This window comes from Tauraco erythrolophus, chromosome 4, assembly GCF_009769465.1.
Source record: "Tauraco erythrolophus isolate bTauEry1 chromosome 4, bTauEry1.pri, whole genome shotgun sequence".
Classification (NCBI taxonomy): Eukaryota; Metazoa; Chordata; class Aves; order Musophagiformes; family Musophagidae; genus Tauraco; species Tauraco erythrolophus.
In genome coordinates, this window is record NC_141468.1 from 59,865,630 (window position 1) to 59,883,815 (window position 18,186).

General features: G+C 52.1%; 1 protein-coding gene across 1 annotated transcript; it reads left to right on the plus strand.

Annotated features, from left to right (window-relative positions):
• The first annotated feature begins 1,881 nt into the window (after positions 1–1,881).
• Positions 1,882–11,752, plus strand: CBX6 (chromobox 6). The gene is made up of 5 exons (XM_086610665.1): positions 1,882–1,950; positions 2,088–2,131; positions 2,341–2,406; positions 2,593–2,659; positions 10,747–11,752. The coding sequence occupies exons 1-5, from the start codon at positions 1,882–1,884 to the stop codon at positions 11,713–11,715; spliced, it is 1,215 nt and encodes a 404-aa protein (XP_086466791.1). The 3' UTR covers positions 11,716–11,752.
• Positions 11,753–18,186: the final 6,434 nt, after the last annotated feature.

The following is an 18,186-nucleotide window of genomic DNA, read 5'->3' on the forward strand; positions in this document are numbered from 1 at the left end:
ATGTGCAAAGTTAAAAGCGGTTGAAAAAGTGAAAAGCAAAACACAACAGGTGTGATCAACTTGTTCTTTTGAAGTCACCTTCGATCGTCTGAAGAATTGAGATTAAAAAAAGCGGTGTCTAGAGAAGTGGGGCAGTCCAGAAGAGCTTGTCCCAGACTAGGTGAGACTCTTGAGTTATCTGTCTGGGGTTTTGTTCTCAGTTGGCCTGTGATGGTAAATACCTGAAAAAGGACCTCTTACAGCCTATCCTCAAAGCGAGTGGTATGACCTAAATGTAGAATTATTGGTGGTGAAGTACTCTGTGGTTCAGTTCCTGACCACGGAAACATTGTGTTCTCTGAATTGTTTGCATCTCCTGAACCCCAGGGTCCATGTAGCTGTCCATTTGCCGTCTCCGTGAGCGTTCAGCAACCTCTCCATCCACTCCCCTTCCGATGAGGACAAGGCAGTGGGGAACACATCCTCTCCTGAGTCACTTTTTCTCTGGTCAGAGAGGTTGTGGTGGCTGCGACGTTTCAGCCGCTAAGGTGAAAAAGAACAAAACGCAGTAACAGGTCTTGCCTGAATCACAGGCAGTGATGAAAACGCTCATTCTCCTACCAGACCACCCTGATTTTGGGAAATCCATGCCTGCTGCTACTGGTAAATACAGCTTTTTCCAGAATATCCTCCTTCTGGGTGGAATTTCTGAGCCAGAGGTGGAAAGGGAAAGGGGAGGTGAATGGCAAATGGAAAAAAGGTTAGCAAAGGCCACAGAGGCTGTGAGCGCTCCCTGCCAGGCTGGCCAAAAGGCGGGTAGCGGAGGGGTGCCAGTGCTCTGCAGGTAGCTGGTGAGGTCGTGGTGTGCTGGGAAAGAGCGGCAAAGTAGGATGGCCAGTGCCTACAGCTCTCATCGCAGCTCTTCCTACTTCCAGACGGCATAGTTCTGAAACGTGCCCTCTCCTCGTCCCAAAAATGAGTGGTACCCCTGGGTAGTGGAAGACCATGAGCTCCACATGAAGCCAGCTGCAGGGCTGGGAGCTTCCATTTTGAATCAGAGAATGATTTGCGACTGAGTTTTTTTTCTTTCTGTCTTTTTAGTACCTGCAAGAGATTGTAAAGCACACTGCAAATTAAATAAGATTTTGCAGTAGAACTCAGGGCAGGGAACTCCTTTAAGTGACTTAACATTTTTCTATCATTTTTTTTTAAGGTTTATGTAGCATGCTTGGCCCATTTACCTTGCAGTACCTTATACTGGCTCAAAAATGAGGGCACATACACCACCAGCCAAAAGGAAAAAAGAAAAAGAAAAAAGATTTTAAGCGTCTTTATTGTCCGTTCTGCCTGCCTGCGCCCCCACTTCTCCCCCCGGTGCCACCCCGCTGGCTAGAGGTGGGTGACGGTGCGTCTGCGTGTGCAGGAGCAGAGGAGGCTGCGCGGCCCCCGCTGCCGCCATTGTTTCAACTGAAAAAAAGGACCCGCTCGGGCGGGAAGGGGCCGAGGCGTCGGAGGCGCAGCAGCACCGCCGCCATGGCGAGGGTCTGCCCGGCCGGGCTTCCAGTCCCGCTCCCCCGCGAACCGCCCGCCCCCGGCCCCCGGTGTGGAACGCCGCCCCTCGCGGGGGGCGACGACGGCGCCCCCACCCTCGCGCCACCCGCCGCCCGGACCCTGTAACGGCCGCGCCTGCGCGCGCCCCCCGCCCCTTAGCAACAGCCCCCCCCCCACTACGGGGAGCGCGGGAGGAGGGTCACGCGCGGCCGCGGCGGGAGGGGGCGCGCGGGTGTGCGCGAGCCGGCGGCGGCACGAGGAGGGCGGGGCGGGGGGCAGGGGGCGGGGCGGCGCGGGCTAGCGGGCGGGCGGGATTATTATGGGCTGTGGGCGCCGCCGCCGAGGAGCAAGATGGAGCTGTCTGCAGTGGGGGAGCGCGTCTTCGCCGCTGAGTCCATCATCAAGCGGCGCATCCGAAAGGTGAGGGGCCGGCCGGCGCGGGGGTGGCGGAGCGGTCGCGGGACCCCGCTCCCCAGCGCCGGGCCTCGGCCGCGCCGCTCGCCCGCCCGCCGGGCCCCCGCCTCACACCCCCCCCTCCTCTCCCCCGTGTGTTGCAGGGGCGCATCGAGTACCTGGTGAAATGGAAAGGCTGGGCCATCAAGTGAGTGCATCCCGCCGGGGGGGACCCGCCGGCTGCCCCCGCCGCTCTGCAGGAGTCGGCCCCGGGGCTGCGGGGGTGGGGGGAACGGGGTGGGATGGGATGGGATGGGATGAGGGGGGTCTCGGTGTGCGGCCGCGGGGGGATTCGGGCGCTAATGTCTCCGCTTGTGTCGTCCCTTTCCTGCCCCGCGCTGCCCGCGCCCCCGGCAGGTACAGCACCTGGGAACCCGAGGAGAACATCCTGGACTCCCGCCTCATCGCCGCCTTCGAGCAGAAGTGAGTGCTCATCTCCCACCCCGGGCTGGGGGGGCTGCAGCAGGTTTGGCTTTGGGTGGACTAGTGGAAAGGGTGTCCAGGTTCCCCTTTTTTTTTTTTATTCCTTTTTTTTTTTTTTAACTTGTATGCTTTGGTTTCTCCCTTTGGGAAAAGTTTTAACTTCTTGACGAATTTGACTTCCTAAAGGGAACGAGAGCGTGAGCTGTACGGGCCCAAGAAGAGAGGACCTAAGCCTAAAACTTTTCTTCTGAAGGTAACTCTTATTTAAATAACTTAGGCCTAGCCAAATGTCTCTTAAACCTCGCCAGTGCGTGCCCTTGGAAGGTCTGGACTTTCGAGTGACTTATGGCTGCTGCCTGGCTCTGGGAACATGGGGACAACCCAACGGGAAAGTGGGTGGGAGGCAGGGACAGAGAAGCATGTGAGGGCAGAGCATGTCTGCGTGCAATGGGTGCCCCAGCAGAACGGTCGGTACATGCGTATGTGCATGGTGAGGCTGCAATCTCTTTTTCCAATATCCTCTCCCTCTTTATAGCCTTCTGCTGCCGCAGTGGAGAGCTAGCCAGCCCTGCTCCCTCTTCCTTCAGCAGCCTATTCTGTCCAGCCTGTGCCCTGCAACTTAGCAGCACGCTGATCAATCGGGCAGCTGTGGCAAGAGTCCTGCTGCCGCTTGTGCTCCTCTGATCATGTTTCAGGATGTAGGTGCTCCACAGGAGTTTGGTGAAATGTTCATGTTTTGATCTGTAAACTACAGGCTTGTTTCACTGTTTTTTTGGAGGAGGGTGAGAGGAAGGAGGAATGTATCACCTCTGCGTAGGATAGCAGTTGAAGTTTTCGGTTCCCCTCTGAGAAACCCAGCATCTCTGCAAGAAGATACTGTCGTAGTATCTGTGCTTACTTGCAGTGATGAACGAGGAAGGTGGTCCCTAGTGTAGGCTCGCCAGTTTTTTTACTTTCTTTTTTTAATTAAGAAATCTGGTAGCTGTGTGACCACTATGGGAGCTCTGTGGATTTATTAGTCTAGAGACAAAACTCCTTGCTTTGCTCCCCTCTTCCTCTCTTCTCCCTTTCCAACTAGCTCAGTCCCAGACTTCAAATGAAAGTAGAAACACAACGCACCTTTGTTACGATTAAGACAGGTGAGGGAGTTCACAGCCTGGAACAGCCAGGGTGGACCCTGTGGTAAGGCATCGCTGTCACTAAGTCATCCCATGGCTTTGGGCAAGTCATTTAGCCTTTGTGCGTGTTTCCCCATCTGTGAAAGAGGTTAATACTTTCCTTTGCCTGACAGTGGTAGGAGCTTTACTCAAGTCAGTGCAGCACTTTAACTGTGTGAGCACCGGAAGGAGTGGTGAGGGGTAGAGTGTCACCTCTCCTCTGCTTGAAGAGCACATAATGAAGCACACGGAAGGAATGTGGGAACAGGTGTCTTCTGGTGCTCCGAGTAAAACCCAGGGAACCGTAGTAATCCTCGGAAGGCCCTGCTGATGGAACTATCCTCCTTACGCGTTGCCTGTTTTTCTGCTAACAGTTTTCTGTATCTGCAGACTGAGAACTACAAACATAACTGATGTGTACTACCTCTTACTCTTTATTCAAGGAAACTAGACTAGTTGGTTTTTCTCTTTCTGGCAGTCATGCGTTAAATGAAACCCTTGTGTTTAGGTTTCTAACAATGCAGAGGAACGCTTAAAGGGAAACCACCAGCTTAAAATAGTTCTCTGCTTGAATTAAAAAATACTGGTATTTGTAACACCTGACATTGTTCAGAGCAGTAGAGAAGTGTTTATGCTGTGCTTTTAACGTTACTGCGTGTAATCAGTTTCTTTTCTTTTTGATTCTGAACGTGATATGGCAAAATCCACTGCCAATTTTTCACTCCTTTAAAAAAACAGAACCAACCCCCAAACTCAAAAATAAAATCCGCTCATTCCTCCTCTTTTCCCCCTGCCCTTTAAGCCCCCCCCCCTAAACTTGAAACCTGAATTATTCAACAGCATCCTTTGAGTCACGTCCCTGACACGTTTCTGTGGCGCATCTTTCTTCTGCCAGCTTCTCAAATGCTACTGTAAACCTGTAGGTTTGTGGAGCTGGCTCGGTACTTTGTAGAAGATGGGTCGCGATAGGGAGCGAGATGAGCTCTCCTGAAGGCTGGTGCCACGTTGTGGGAGAGGCTGGCAGGGCAGAGTGCTGCCACTGCCACTTTGTTTGCCCCTGTGGGGATTGGAGCTGGTGAAACTGTTAACGCTCTGACTTACTATTTTTCTGTGACTTCTGATCCTACCCTAAAAATAACGCCCCAGGCCACGCAGCAAGAAGTAACCCTATCTCAGTGAGCCCTATCTGAACTCGTTTGAGCTCTGTTCAGGCAAACCACTAGCAACGCAACTGCGGCTGGAGACGAGACGAAGACCAGCACGACGGTTTGTGTCGTACGCATCTCTCAGCCAATTCCAACCTGCCCAAGATGCGGGCTTGACCTCTGCTCACCCTGCAGCACCGGCGCTGCTGCGGGAGGAGCGGGACTCTGTTCTGCCTCGCGCATCCCTAATGATGTTTTTGGTTCTTTCAGCTGTGGAATTTCTTGCCAGTGAGAATTTCGGAAGCAGGGGGGGAAATTTGACTCTTGCATCCCAGAGGGAGTCTTTGGACTTGGCAGTTAGAACAGTATTCTTTTTGATCTGTTAACTGAACAGATCAGGCCTGGATGCAATGACGGTTAAGTGGGAGTCTGGCCTAGGACTGCTTTGGTAAACTAGTCTGCTCTCAACTCGGTGGCTTGCTAGGATTTTTCCTGTGTATCTGTGCTTAAACTTAGGCTTCTGAGTCTTCAGTAAGGCATTGAAACAAGCATCCTGGTACACCACAACAGTCCCCTGGCTCGTGTGGGTGTTTTAGTTTGCAGTTGGGGCTTGGTTTACCCTGGGATTAGTTCTCAAAAGCTGCAGATAGGCACTAGGGGGGATTTGCAGAAAGCATTCCAGCAGGTTAGTGGCCCACGCCTTTGGAAAAGCTTTGAAAAGCTGCATCTTTGGCCACCTGCTGCCTTTGTAAGCCAGGCTCGTGGTGCTGAGAGCTGTCGTAACACTTGCCCTTTCGATCAGACTGCAATGGAAGATTACAGTCCAGGCTTTGTAATATCGCTATCAAGATGGCTGGCGTTGAAAGTGACCCCTGCAAACTTCAACTGCAGAGTTTTGGGCAGGAAATGGGTCTTTATGATCTGCATACTAGGGGCAAACTTTCCCACAGCTGCTGAGATCAAGCTTGGCGGGGGGTTGTAATTCTTGGGAGGCTGCTGGTATGCTGCAAACTTTGTGCTGAGCGTATGGGAAGCAGAGTCCTTGGTCTGAAATGGGCAGCGCTGTACGTAAGCCTCTTACCTTACTACTCAGGTGTCTGGCAGAAGTCGTCCTTGGGGACAGGCCCTTCAGCTGGAGGTCAGAATGGAAGCTAGCGCAAGGTTAGAAAGAGACATAGCACGTGCTATAGTGATCTCCTTCTTTTCCCCTTCTCCGTTAGCTTTTTTATTTTGCTTTTTTCCTGAGCACACCACTGAGAGGAATGCAAAACTCGCCAGCTAATCTAATAAAGTCTAGCAAGTGCTGTTAAGACACAGAGCCTGGTCTGCAAGCTCAGTGGGTGGCTAGCAAAGACCCCTAGTTGGGGTGGCTGTAAATAGTAAGGTGAAAAGACTAGAGGAGTTTAATGGGGAGGAAGAAGTAAGGGAGAGTCTTGGGGGTGGAGGGCGGTGAAGAAGGGGCCAAGCAGCGTGGTGTTCTGTCACTTCGCCCTTCCTTGAACTCTGAAGTTGGAGTTGGGTTTCTTTTGATCTCCTCCCTGTTCGTAAATTATCCCCAAGCGGTTTGAAAACAGACCATTCCCCTTTGTAGCGTTTTGTTCCCCATCCAGTAGGGAAACTGTAGTTTATGGCAGCGTTGCTTGGGAGAACTGTGCTATGAACTGGCTTGCTGTTGCCTTGTCACTTGGAAGACTGCAGAAGAAAGAGGGCGATAAAAAGGCAGAATGGCAGCCAAAAAGGGGAAAGAAGAGCTCTTGCGAATGCTGTTTGGAGCAAGGACTGTGGGAATGCAGGTGGAGAATAAAAGACAAAGCAGAACCAGTAATTTATGAGAGAGTAGTGCTACTATGGTGCAGCAGCGCTACTGGAAATGACTTGATTTTGAAATAATTAACTAGGAATCTGTTGCCTTACAAGGCCTTTTTTCGGTCGTCTTTTTTTTTTTTTTTTTCTTCCAAATTACAGAGGTTTTGATACAAATCAGGTAAGAGAGGCTTTTCTAAGCACGTGTCCGTGTACGTGCTTGTGTGCCTCAGTGCGTTAAGGGAATGAATGAACAAATACAGTTGCTGGGCCTCAAGGGACATTTTTTCAGAAATAGTAGGGAATAGGGGAGATATACTAGTTCCCAGGGGCAATGAGGGAAAGCTGTACAAGCTAAATAAAGGTGATACATATCCCAGATGGGAAGGGGGGGAGGGAAGCAATCCTAGCAGTTGCCTTGCTCTCATGACAGAGCACTGCAGTAAACCTCCAGAAGCTGCGTCCTGATGTAGGCTGAGCTGTAAGCAGAGAGTGAATTACTTTGTATACATGCTGAGTACCTCTTCAGCAGTGAGCAAATCCTGCAGGTGCAAACAGCAAAACCCAGAGAGGTAGTTTCCATTTGGAAAACTTCTAAGTAGAAAACTGTGGTGACACAGCTGAAAGGATTTAAATGGGTTTGTTTTTCAAAGACCTCATGCTCATATGGCACATGAGGGTGATGGACCCATAACAGTGGGAAGTGCATTTCTGACAGATAAAACTGAATACTGAGTCTTCTCCAAACCAGAGGTAGGAAGTTACTTAATGTAAAGTTGGAAGCAGGAGAAGGGGAGCCCAGAAAATGTGCTGTGCTCTGCAGGGAAGAGACTTGAGTTTGTGTAGTCGATGCCTGAATAAACCTGATCCTGTGGTAGGAATACTGAGCTTTGCAAGTGAGAGGACTCTGGGGGCTGGTCTTAGATAAAGCATCTGATACTATTTTTCTTGAAACCTTACCTGGAAAAACAAGCTCAAGGTAAGCGCAATATTTGCATATTGTTCTTTGGAGCTCGTGTGAAGCTGGTCACTGGGGACAGCAGTGTAGCACCTGGAGAGGACTGCTGGGTTCCAGCTTACCCGCTCTCTTAATAATCTGACCAAAGAGGTTGATGGTGCATGTAGTCTACCGGGACACTACTGAAACTAGAATTTAATAAATGCAGAGAGCTGAAACATGAGTTAGAAACTGCTTCAGCTTTGAGGAGGTGCCCCAGAAGTAACTGGAAACGCAGACACATGGCAAGTAAAGGAGACGTAGTGGTTCTGGCATACAGGAAAAGTTGTAGCCACAGACCAGGGCTCTGCTAGCCACTGTGTAAATACAAAACCAAAACGAGTCTCTCTGTCAGAACAGGACAGGAGCTGATTAATGTGCACAGGCTGAGAAAGTAAAATCAGCGGGACTATGGAAGTGGCTGGACAGTGACCATCCCAGCATTATCGCTTTTCATTTAATGTGGTTGATGGGAAGCTTTGGTGAGGAATTTTGGTATGTGTAAGGCAGCTGTGGCTCAAGGGAGATGTGGGGAGAGGTCTGCTTCTTTCTCACATCGGTGATGGAAGGCAGTGCTGCGGGCAGGTGGCAATTAGACTGGACTCAGAGGGGCACAGAGTGGGCAGAACAACTCACTCTGAGGCATGATTACAGGATAAGGAATTAATCTAGGAGACATGCGGTATTGGCAGCAGGAGAGGCCCTGAAGGATGACTCTGTCCATCAGCTGCAGCTGTGGATTGAGGATTTTGACCTGTACGTCTGTCTGTACCCTCAGCGTGGCTTCCCTGTCTTGTGTTTTGGAACGGGAGGTTGTGTTGCACTTTGCTCTCTGCTGAGCAGTGGTAAATTGGCGAGAAGCCCAAAGCGCGAGAGCAGCAATGCTGGAAGGGCTGGCTGTGGTGGGAAACTGTGGGGAAAAGGAAGAACAAAATTGCTAATCCAGGCTGTGCTGGTATGTAATGTCAGAAAGCAAACTGTAGCTTGTCCTGGTGTCTACCATCTGCTTCAGAGGGACCTGAGAAGAGAAAGACCGAGCACAGCCCTAGATGTGCATCTGTCTGTGCCTGTGACGACCTGGGGGGGTCTCTTAAATTGTGGATCATTGGGATGGGAGGGGGAGAGTTGCTGCGTGATGCAGGGAGTTCATCCGGTGCTCCTGTTGTGCTCTAGCCTGTAGGATGCCTGGGACAGGAGCTGTGTCTGTTCATTTTCTGAACAGTTTGGGGCATGGAGTAACACATGAGGCTGAGCGGAGAGAAACTAGCTGGACACTGGGATGCTTCCTGCTACAGAAGGATGTGTTGGGGTTTGTCTGTGCTGAGGATGCTTCCTTCTAGCTTGGTGAAACAGCACTGTACAGCCCAGGATTAGTGTGGAGAGTGTCTATGCCCTCCTTGACAGTCGTGTTGCTTGTCCCTGTTTCTTTGTCAGTTGGCTAATACGGATGTCTGGAGTCCCTGGTGCAGATGAGCCTTCGATCTGCGTTTTCATGTACAGCCAGGGGAAGGAGGCCTCATCTTTGCAGTCTTCTAAAGCCAGGATACAAGTAGGATTGCAAGGCATGATCTGGCGTTAGCCAGGGAGGAACAAAATGTCTTCACGTCTCTGTTCTCTGCTCATTCAGGATCTTCTATGGTTCCCATGGGGATCTCAGTGGGAGAAGAGGAGTACCGGGTGACAGCAGAGTTCTGGGGTTGTAGGTCCAAGGCTTTTAAGCTTACTGTGCAAGAGCTGGCCTGGGCCCCTCGCTTAGATCTGTTAGATCCCTGCCTTTACCGCACATTTTTTTCCCCAGGCGTTTCTCTGGTAGGAGGCACAGCCTGCAGGGGGACAAAGGAGATGGTGTCGGAGTGCTTAAGCTCTCAGCTGGCAAGAAGCCATCCCGATCTTGGCGTGTGCTGGGGGGCAACGGGATGGAAAAGTTGGGGAGGAAAAGCAGCCGTCTTCCTCTGGCACTGCAGTTCTTGTTGTGCCCACAAGATGGGGGAAGCTGCTCACTAGATGGGCAATCAGAGAGGGGCTCGCCTGTCCCCTCCAGGCCTGGGTGACTTCTGCCTGTGACCACCACTGCGAGGGAATAAGGAAGGGGGTTTGTTTGGGCAAGGAGTGGAGTGTGGGTGGAAGGCTGAGCTCTACAAGCAACTGTGCTCTGACAAGGGGTGATGTAAGAACACGGTCTGGGTTTCCGTGCCCACAGGGTCTTCAGGTCATACTGCCTCAGCTTACCAATGAAACTTGTTCCTGCTGCCAGAAAATGTTGCTGTCTCTGGTGCGTGAGCCAGGGCAGGTTTTGGCACTATCTCCAAGCACCAGAAGAGCTTAAAAGTCTTATTCCCCTGCCCTGGCTCTCAGGGAGGGCTGGCACTGAGCAGTTGAACCAGTGCTGTTCCTGCTCTATTTCATTAATAGATTTGAAACAAGTGTGGTGTTCAAAAGGACAAGGCAATCTTTTCTTTGGAGATACAGTTAAACATCACTTGAGTTCTAGCTGGCCTGGTCTCCAGCTTTAAACACTGGACCTTGCTCCCACAGCAGAGTAAGGATATACAACTTTCTTGTGGTCTGTACTTAAAACTGAGCTTCAGATCTCTGCATTTCTTGTGTTTAGCTGAAACAGCTCTGTCAGACCACCCTCACCCGCCTCCATTGTGTTCCTCAAGACCTCCTTCTACTATGCTTTCCAGAGCAGACGAGCCTGGATGCAGGAAGGGAAGAGCAAACTGGTTGCATTAGTCTTCCTCTCCCCCTTGTCTCATACTTATTTCTTAGAGGCCCAGATACAGTTCCCTGTCTTGGGACTACTACGTGATTTTGGATGCTGACTCAACACTAACAACCCCAGTGCCCAGGAGGACGCTTGGTTGTTTGGCTGGCAGTGGAGGGTTGTGCACATTGGCTGATGAAGGCTGAGGGGGAGCCTTGGAAACCATTAACTGTAACCCTGGGACGTGGCTGGAGGATGGCAGCTTCCTCCTGGGGGAAGCAAGTGTCAACAGAGGCACTGCCTGGGGAGTAATTAGCTGCCCAAAAAGGATGTCAAAGTGCCCCATGCTTCTATGGGGGCTGTGCCGTGGCTCTTAATAGTCCATAGGTGTGTATGTGTGCATGTCATTAATGTGAGTATAAATGGGACGTGGCATTCTTGTCCTGAGGTGAGCAATGGGTGACTTGAGATTTGGCTGCACCTAGGCTGCCTCTCTGACCCTGTTTTTTTTCTCTCTCCCCACCACCGCAGGCTCGGGCCCAAGCGGAGGCCCTCCACATTGGGGATGTACACTTTTCTGTCAAGCCTGGTTCCAGCACCTCCTCTCCCAAGCTCCACTCCAGCGCCGCGGTGCACCGGCTCAAGAAAGACATCCGGCGATGCCACCGCATGTCCCGGCGCCCCCTGCCCCGTCCAGACCCCCAGAATGGCGGGAGTGTGGGTGGCGGGGTTGGCATCCGTCCTCCTGTCTCACCCTTCTCGGAGACCGTCCGCATCATCAACCGTAAGGTGAAACCCCGCGAGCCCAAGCGCAGCCGCATCATCCTCAACCTCAAAGTCATTGACAAAGGTGGGAAGCCAGCCAACGGGGCCGGGGGCCTGGCTCGACCCAAGATCCCATCCCGAAACCGTGTCATCGGCAAGAGCAAAAAGTTCAGCGAGAGCGTCCTCCGCACCCAGATCCGCCATATGAAGTTCGGCGCCTTTTCACTCTACAATAAGCCGTCCGCTGCACCTGCCCCCTCCCTGGAGGGCAAAGGGGAGGCCGAAGGCTCCCAGGCAGCCTCTTGTGGGCTCATTATGGGCTCCACCCCCTATGATGCCCACAGCTCCAGCTCCTCAGGCTGCCCATCACCTGCCCCCCACTCCTCCTCCGACCCAGATGATTCCCCTCCGAAGCTGCTCCCTGAGACCCTCAGCCCAGCCATCCCCGACTGGCGTGAGTCAGAGGTCCTCGACCTCTCGATCCCACCTGAGTCAGCCGCCACCAGCAAGCGTTCTCCATCAGGAGGGTGTGGCGGGGGGCAGACACCCTCCTTGTCCCTCTCCTCTTCTGACCCGGAGCAGGAGACCGGCGACTGGCGTCCCGAGATGTCCCCCTGCTCTAACGTGGTGGTCACGGATGTCACCAGCAACCTCCTCACCGTCACCATCAAGGAGTTCTGCAATGCGGAGGATTTTGAGAAGGTGGCGGCGGGCAGCGGAGGAGGCAGCAAGTGAGCAGCCAGATTCCCCTGCTCCAGGGGCATGAGGGGAGCTCTTCCTGTGAGAAGTCGTGGTGCGAATGGCTGTCCTTAGTTCTCTCCTTCTCCCCTTGGCTGTCCCTCTGCCCTCACTGCCACCTTTCCTCCTCCTTTCCCCCTGCCCACTCCCTCCTGCCTGGAGGCTGGAGCATGTCAGTAGGGGGGAGTGGGGGCACCCACCATTCCGGGGTGTCGCTGCTCCTGGGAGGAGAGGCAGGGAGGGTCGTGGTGGGGCTGAGGAGTGGTTGTTTGTCCTTGAATGTGGTGTTGTCCAACGGGCAGTGGAGCCTTTGGGGATGAGGGATGGGTGAGCATGTGTCTGTGTGCCTGTGGGAGTGGTGGGGAAGGTGCTCTTCCCCCTCCTCCCCCTTCCATCCTTGACAAAAACTGGAGAGGAGCTCCAGACCCTTGAGGGGAGGATGGAAAAGGATTGGAGCCCTCACCCGCGCCCTCCAAGCCTTTTCCCACAATGTGCATGCAGTCTCTTCCATTCCTATGTTTTTCCCTTGCCATGACTCCGATCCTGCCATCTTTCCTCTTCTTGGCCTGTGGCCTGGATCTGCCATCTCTTCTGCTGTTGTCATGGCAGTGCCTGATCCAGGTGCCCCCAGAGCGAGGGGGAGAGAGGCAGGTGAAGTGTCATGCCTGGAAGGTGCTTGAGACAAAGCTGGGGTGGTGGGGGGTGCCCCATGCAGCATACACCCCGTATTGGCTTCCCCTTTCCTTTGACTATTGGTGCTACCTTGGCAGTTGTATGGGTGCTTTCAGGTGGCCTGGTCCTTCTTCCCCTGCATCTTCCAACTTGCTCATCTTTGCAGGGGGAAGGGAAGAAAATCAAAGTGTATTTCTGGCCCAGATCTTCCTCCTGGTCTTCCTCACTTGCACTTGCTTGTGGGAAAAGGCATTAAATGCCCTTCCCTGGCCTTTCTGTGGTGGAAGTGGGAGTGGGCCATGCATCCATCCTTCAGTTTGGGGGAAGATATGCCAACAGGGTGAGGCTGGTCTCCCACCTTGCACGTAGGCTTCCCCTGACCCTTTTTGCTTCCTCTGCTCCCTCGGAAGGGGGGAGAGAGGGAGGGATGGATGGATGCTAAGGCAGGTCGTCTGCTCTTCTTGCTTCCCTGCATCTCTCCTGCCTTCCCTTCCAGGTGGATGGCCTGAAAGAGGGTTCCCCTCTTTCAGCATCTGAAACAGCCCATACAACTGTCAGCCAAAGGTGCTAATAAGAAATAACTCTTTTCTCTTGAGTCACATGCCTGTGTGCTGGATCTCTTCCCCCAGAGCTCCCGTGAGCTGATCTAGAAATTCTTTCTCTTCACCCTGAGAAAGTGGGAGCGAGCAAGACCACAGCTTGCTGTTCCTTACCCACACCTCCCTCTTTCCCTGACCACCCTTGTTCACATCCAAAATAAGCTCTCTCTTTCACCTGCCAGTTCTGGCTTGCTCCGTTTCTGTATGGGTCCTAAGCTGGACGGTGAGATGCTGTTCCTTCGCTCTCCCTTCTCCCCCTGCTTGCACAGGGCTCAGCCTGTAGGGGCAAGGAAAAGAGGTGCTGATCAATCAGTGGGAGAGCCTCACCCTCTCAGCCCTGTCCCCCATATTCGGGATGCAGTGTGACTTCTACATAACATGTTGCAGAGGTGCAAAGGGTGGGGAAAAAAGATTCCCCGCGCCAGGGCTCACCTACCTACATACCTGCCCTGGGCGGGTAAACACGAGTGGAATTGACCCCTCTGGTGCTTCCACACGAGGATTCTCAGGAGCTGCTGGCTCCAGGGAGTGCTCTCGTGTGGAGTAGTGGTTTTGTGGTTGCAGTGGTCTGAGGGTAGAAGGGAGGCATTTTGTGGGAGAGAGGTAATATTTGTCTGCCCAAGGGGTGTCGTCGCGGCGGCAGAGGAATAGACCAGCTTCTGACCTTAATTAGGGCTTCCGTGCCCAGAGCTCGTCTTTTCCCTGCCTCCAGTGCCACGGCTGGTGTAATACAATCTTTGCCGCTCTCCCCACAAGCCTTGCCTCGCAGCGGGTGGAATTCAAAGCCGTGGGGCATGGTGAATTCGCACCAGTTGCAGCTCGATGTCTGCGCCAACAGTCCGAGGGGGATTCTAGGTGCTGTTAGCACCACCCTTTGCACACCTCTGTCTTTTTCTTTCCTTGGTTAAAGAGCTTAGTGGACTCCAGGGATGGGGTTGCATTCACAGATGAAGCTAGGGGCAGGGAGAAAGAGACTTCCCCAATCCATTCACCAAGCTAAGGCTTCCTATAACTTGTTGGACTTGTGCGTGTGTCTGTATTAATACCTGCCTGTATTTTTTGTGTCTTTTTTTTTTTTTGCATCTTTTCTGTGCCTGGCACACCCGGGGATCCCTTATTTTATCATAGCCTATCCATTTGACTGCAGCTTCAAAGATGAGCAGTTTGTAGGCATAGGGAAAAGCTCTTTATTAGGGAAATAGCAAGGAGATTCTTCTCTTTTTTTTTTTCCCCCTTCTCAACAAAGAACTATTCTGCGGCTGCAAGATAAGAGGAGCTTCTTTGTGGGGTGGATCCAAACCAGCCAGTCACTTTAGGTTGTTGAGTTACTGTTTGGCGTGTAAGTGTTGGTGTTTTGTTTTGTGGTATTGAGGTTCTGAGAAAAAAATATTGAAGCGTTTAAGTGGGAGATAAAAGGGAACTTTAATAGGAAACTCTTGATGTGTTTTGGCCAAGGTGTGTGTTCGCTTGGCAGAATTCTTTTCCCCAGTGTCTCTTGTATGGTGTTCTTTGGGGCAGGGGACAGGAATTGTTTAATTGAAGGGGTTTTGCCTTTCTCCAGAGTGACAAGCAAGGGGACTGTCTGTGAAGAGCAAAACAGTGGGTCATTGTAGGGATACTCCATGAGGACCTTCTTCCTTTGGTGAGGAGATGAGGGGACTTGTTGTGACAGAGGAACTCGTGCAGTAGATCCTCTTTGTGGAGGAAGAAAGGAGTATGATCCGGCTTGCAGACACAGCTCGACTGCTTGTGTGATGAATCTCTCCCTGGGTGGGTCACCAGGTGGGAACCAAACCCTGAACCTCTGGATCCGAAATGAGGATCCAATGCTGCTTTGAGTTAGAGGTTTGCTAACTTGAATGCGGCAGCAGCCTCAAGTTCCCTCAAGTGGACAAGCCACTTGAGGCTAACTAACCTACCTTCGTATTCACGTGGGTTACACTCCTCCTTCTGAATTTTTGCCCTTGCTCCTTAACGGAGATGGGAAAGAAGATCCATCCATGCCCTTTAAAAAGGGTGTGGTATTGAGGGAGGAGTATATTTGAAAGTATCCCCTTCCCTTCCCCGTAACACCTAGGAAAAAAAAAAACAACAGGGAAATATTCTCTGTGTCTGTGCCATGTTTGTTCTCTTGTTGTCGTGTTTTTAGAGGAGATTTTATGATGGAGTGGAAAAAGTGAAATGATTAGTTTTGCATAAAAAAAGAAAAGTTTAAAAAAAATTTCTACAGGGAGAGAGCGAGAGAGAGAGAGAGTTTAAAAATGAATAATAAATGCAGTGATTGCACAAACTGTAGTGGTATTAGATGGTCCTTAGAGAAAAGAGTATTTTGTAGTATCGAAGCATGTGTGTCTGGGATGGTGTTTGGCTTGCTTGAACTGGAAGGAAAGGCATTCTGGGACTAAGCGGCGATCTCTGAGCTGAAAAGGCAAGTTGCATGTTGGAGGAACCCTGTCTACAAACCCTTCCCGTCCTTGCCTCCCAAGTGTTGGAGTGAGTTCCCTTCCCTCCCATTCCTCTCCTGTGAGCTAAGGTGGAGTCTCCAAGTGGTTTTGCGGCCGAGTGGCCCTCAGAAGTGGCCGGTTGCGTTCTGCCAGAATATGGATCAGGCCACCACTATGGAAACAGTTGACTTACTTTGCATGCACAGCAAGCTGCTCAGATTTGGGGTTGGCATGTACCTTTCCTGCCAAGTTGCTGTCTCTTCTCTTTTTCCTTCCCCCGTATCCAAGCAGGATTAAAACACAGTGGGCTTATCTCCTGGGAAGCAGATACGCCTCCCCTCCTTAGGGTCTCTTAGCCTCTTCCAGTGTCAGGTGGAGAGTGGCATTTTTCCATATAGGATTCACCACATCAGGACAGAGAACAGAATCCCATCTATATGTCGTCCAGCATCCCCTCTCTGACAGTGGTCAGATCTTCAGACGCAGATGAGAGAGCTGCCTTGTGTGCTCTGAAGGTGTTGCGTGAGGCATACTCTCTTCTTGAGGCCAGCAAATGCTGGAGGTTTTGGGGAGCGGAGAGGAACATCCCAACAGGACTGCTCGAGTAGGGCTGCCGCCTTCTGCTCCAGCTTCCTGTGAGGTGGTGGGGAAGAGCTGCCCGAATGCTTCTTCAAAGTGAGGCGGCAGCTCTTACGTGCTAGCCTCTCCATCCAAGATGTCTCTGCTGGGCATTCATCTGGTGCGTGGGAGTGACTGCAGAGAAGAGGGAACTCACCAGATGTTGGTGTCTGAACAGAAGGTGGCAGGCAGGGGATGCTAGGACAGCTTTTCTTGTCTGGACTTCTCTGGTGCCCTTGGCTTTGCAGAGGCAGGTGACGGATGTCTCTGCCTCCCATAGCCTGGGCTGCTCTTGGGAACTTCTCCTCTCTCTGCCCGTCGAGCTCTGTCAGTGCTTCCCATGGCCTTCAGCTTGGAGTGGCAGCCTCCTGTCTCATGCTCTCTTTTCTCCTCGCTGAGCAGAGTGGGACTGGGGAGGTGTGAAGCTAATGAGATGCAAGCTCCTTTTGGGATGGAAAACAGAGAAATAGAATGTGGCAAGCAGGCCCAACTGCAGTGAGCCACTACTTAAGTTCTGTTTTCAAAAGCAAAAGGCAGCGTTTCTCCACATCTCCCCTTACCCAAGTTCCCAGGGAGATTTTATGAAATAAACAAAACAAAAGAAAACAATCCTGCTTTTTACCAGGTAGGAGCTGTCTCAGAGCTGAGTCTTCCTAGGGATTTCACTCCCTTTCCCAGCCTCTCTTTGTAGAGGGGGTTTTGGCAGCTCCCAGTGTTTGGAGATGATCACCTTCCTGGGGACCTCCTGGCAGAAAGAGGTTGCCGTGCTGAAGGATGGTGTCCCGAGTGCCCCATGCTTCTGCCCACCCAGGTTGTGGCATCAGTGGGGCTGCTCAGGAGCAGGTCCTTCTTCCCAGGGAGACATAACAAACCTGGAGCACGTGTCTGGCTAAGTGCTTGTTTTTCCCCTCGCCTCCTTCCCCACCTTCTGACAAGACCTTTTCCTCCTTGCCTGGCGCATACTTTTACTCCAATGTCGCTTGCTTTTGCTGCATTTTTCAATCGCCCAATAATCGTGCAAGAGCTGGGATCTTATTTACTTTTTATATATAAATATATAAATATAAAAGAAACCCTCCCCTCCGCCCCCTTTTCCCCCCGTCTTGCCCACCACCCCGCAAGCAGCCTTCCTGATGCCTGTTCTGAAGGTGGCATGCTGTAGAGGGTTGATTTGGGGCCGGGGATTCGGTGCCTCCTGGCTTCTGTTCCTTCTTGGTTTGCCGTGGCCTTTCTGCCAGCTGTGTCACTGCCCTGTGCCTCCGTCACCCTCATGCAAAGGGGGCGGCGGGTGGAGGGGACCATCCTGCTGAGGGTGCTGGCAGCCCGACTCCCGCGGCATTTGCACAGAGCCAGAGGAGTGCAGAGCATTGCTTCAGAAATCCCCTTCTCCCTGTCCGTGCTTCCTTCCCGAGGTAACTCCAGCAAAGTATCTTCGTTTGATTGATGCTTTGAGGTTGAGCAAATAAGTGGCTGTATCTTCTTTTCCTACTCCTCTTTTTTAGGTCCCTCCCTGGAGCGCAATGTGCATGGTTTCTTTTCGGGGGTGTAGATGGGAGGAGATGTTGGAGTCTTGTCTCCGTCCTCACCTTTACCCTTCCATCCTCTACTTCTCTCTCTTTCTGATGTTGCCTGGTGTCAGACTAACGTGGCTGGTGGGGTTTGCACCCTTGTCTGTGCAGGGTCAACAGCCTTGGCATGAGCAGCTTTGCACGTGTTCTGCGTGGTGCATCCGAGGTGCCTGGTGTCCCACCTGCCTTGCTTGTAAGGCTGTCACACAGCCTTGAGTTGTTCTTTCTCCCTTTCTTTAAATTACTCCTTTCGGGAGCGAAGGAAGGTGTTGTCAGTTTGCCCTTCCTGTGGTGATGGACTGCCTCTGGCAGCTCTTCTGTCCCTTCCAGCTTCTCTGGAAATGTCTCCAGGACTGTCCGAAAGCGCGGTCCTTGGGCAGCGAGTGCCGTGCTGCAGTGTAGGGAAGAAGTAAGGTGACAGAAATGTGGCTAGAGGCAGCCGGAGTGATGCCAGCTTCAGAAGATATGTCTGACGGGAGGGAAGGGGCATGGTCAGGACAAGCAGCTGAAGTGTTAATTCCCATTGCAGGACCCTGGTTCTTGAGGTTCTTGACTTCGTTCCTTGTT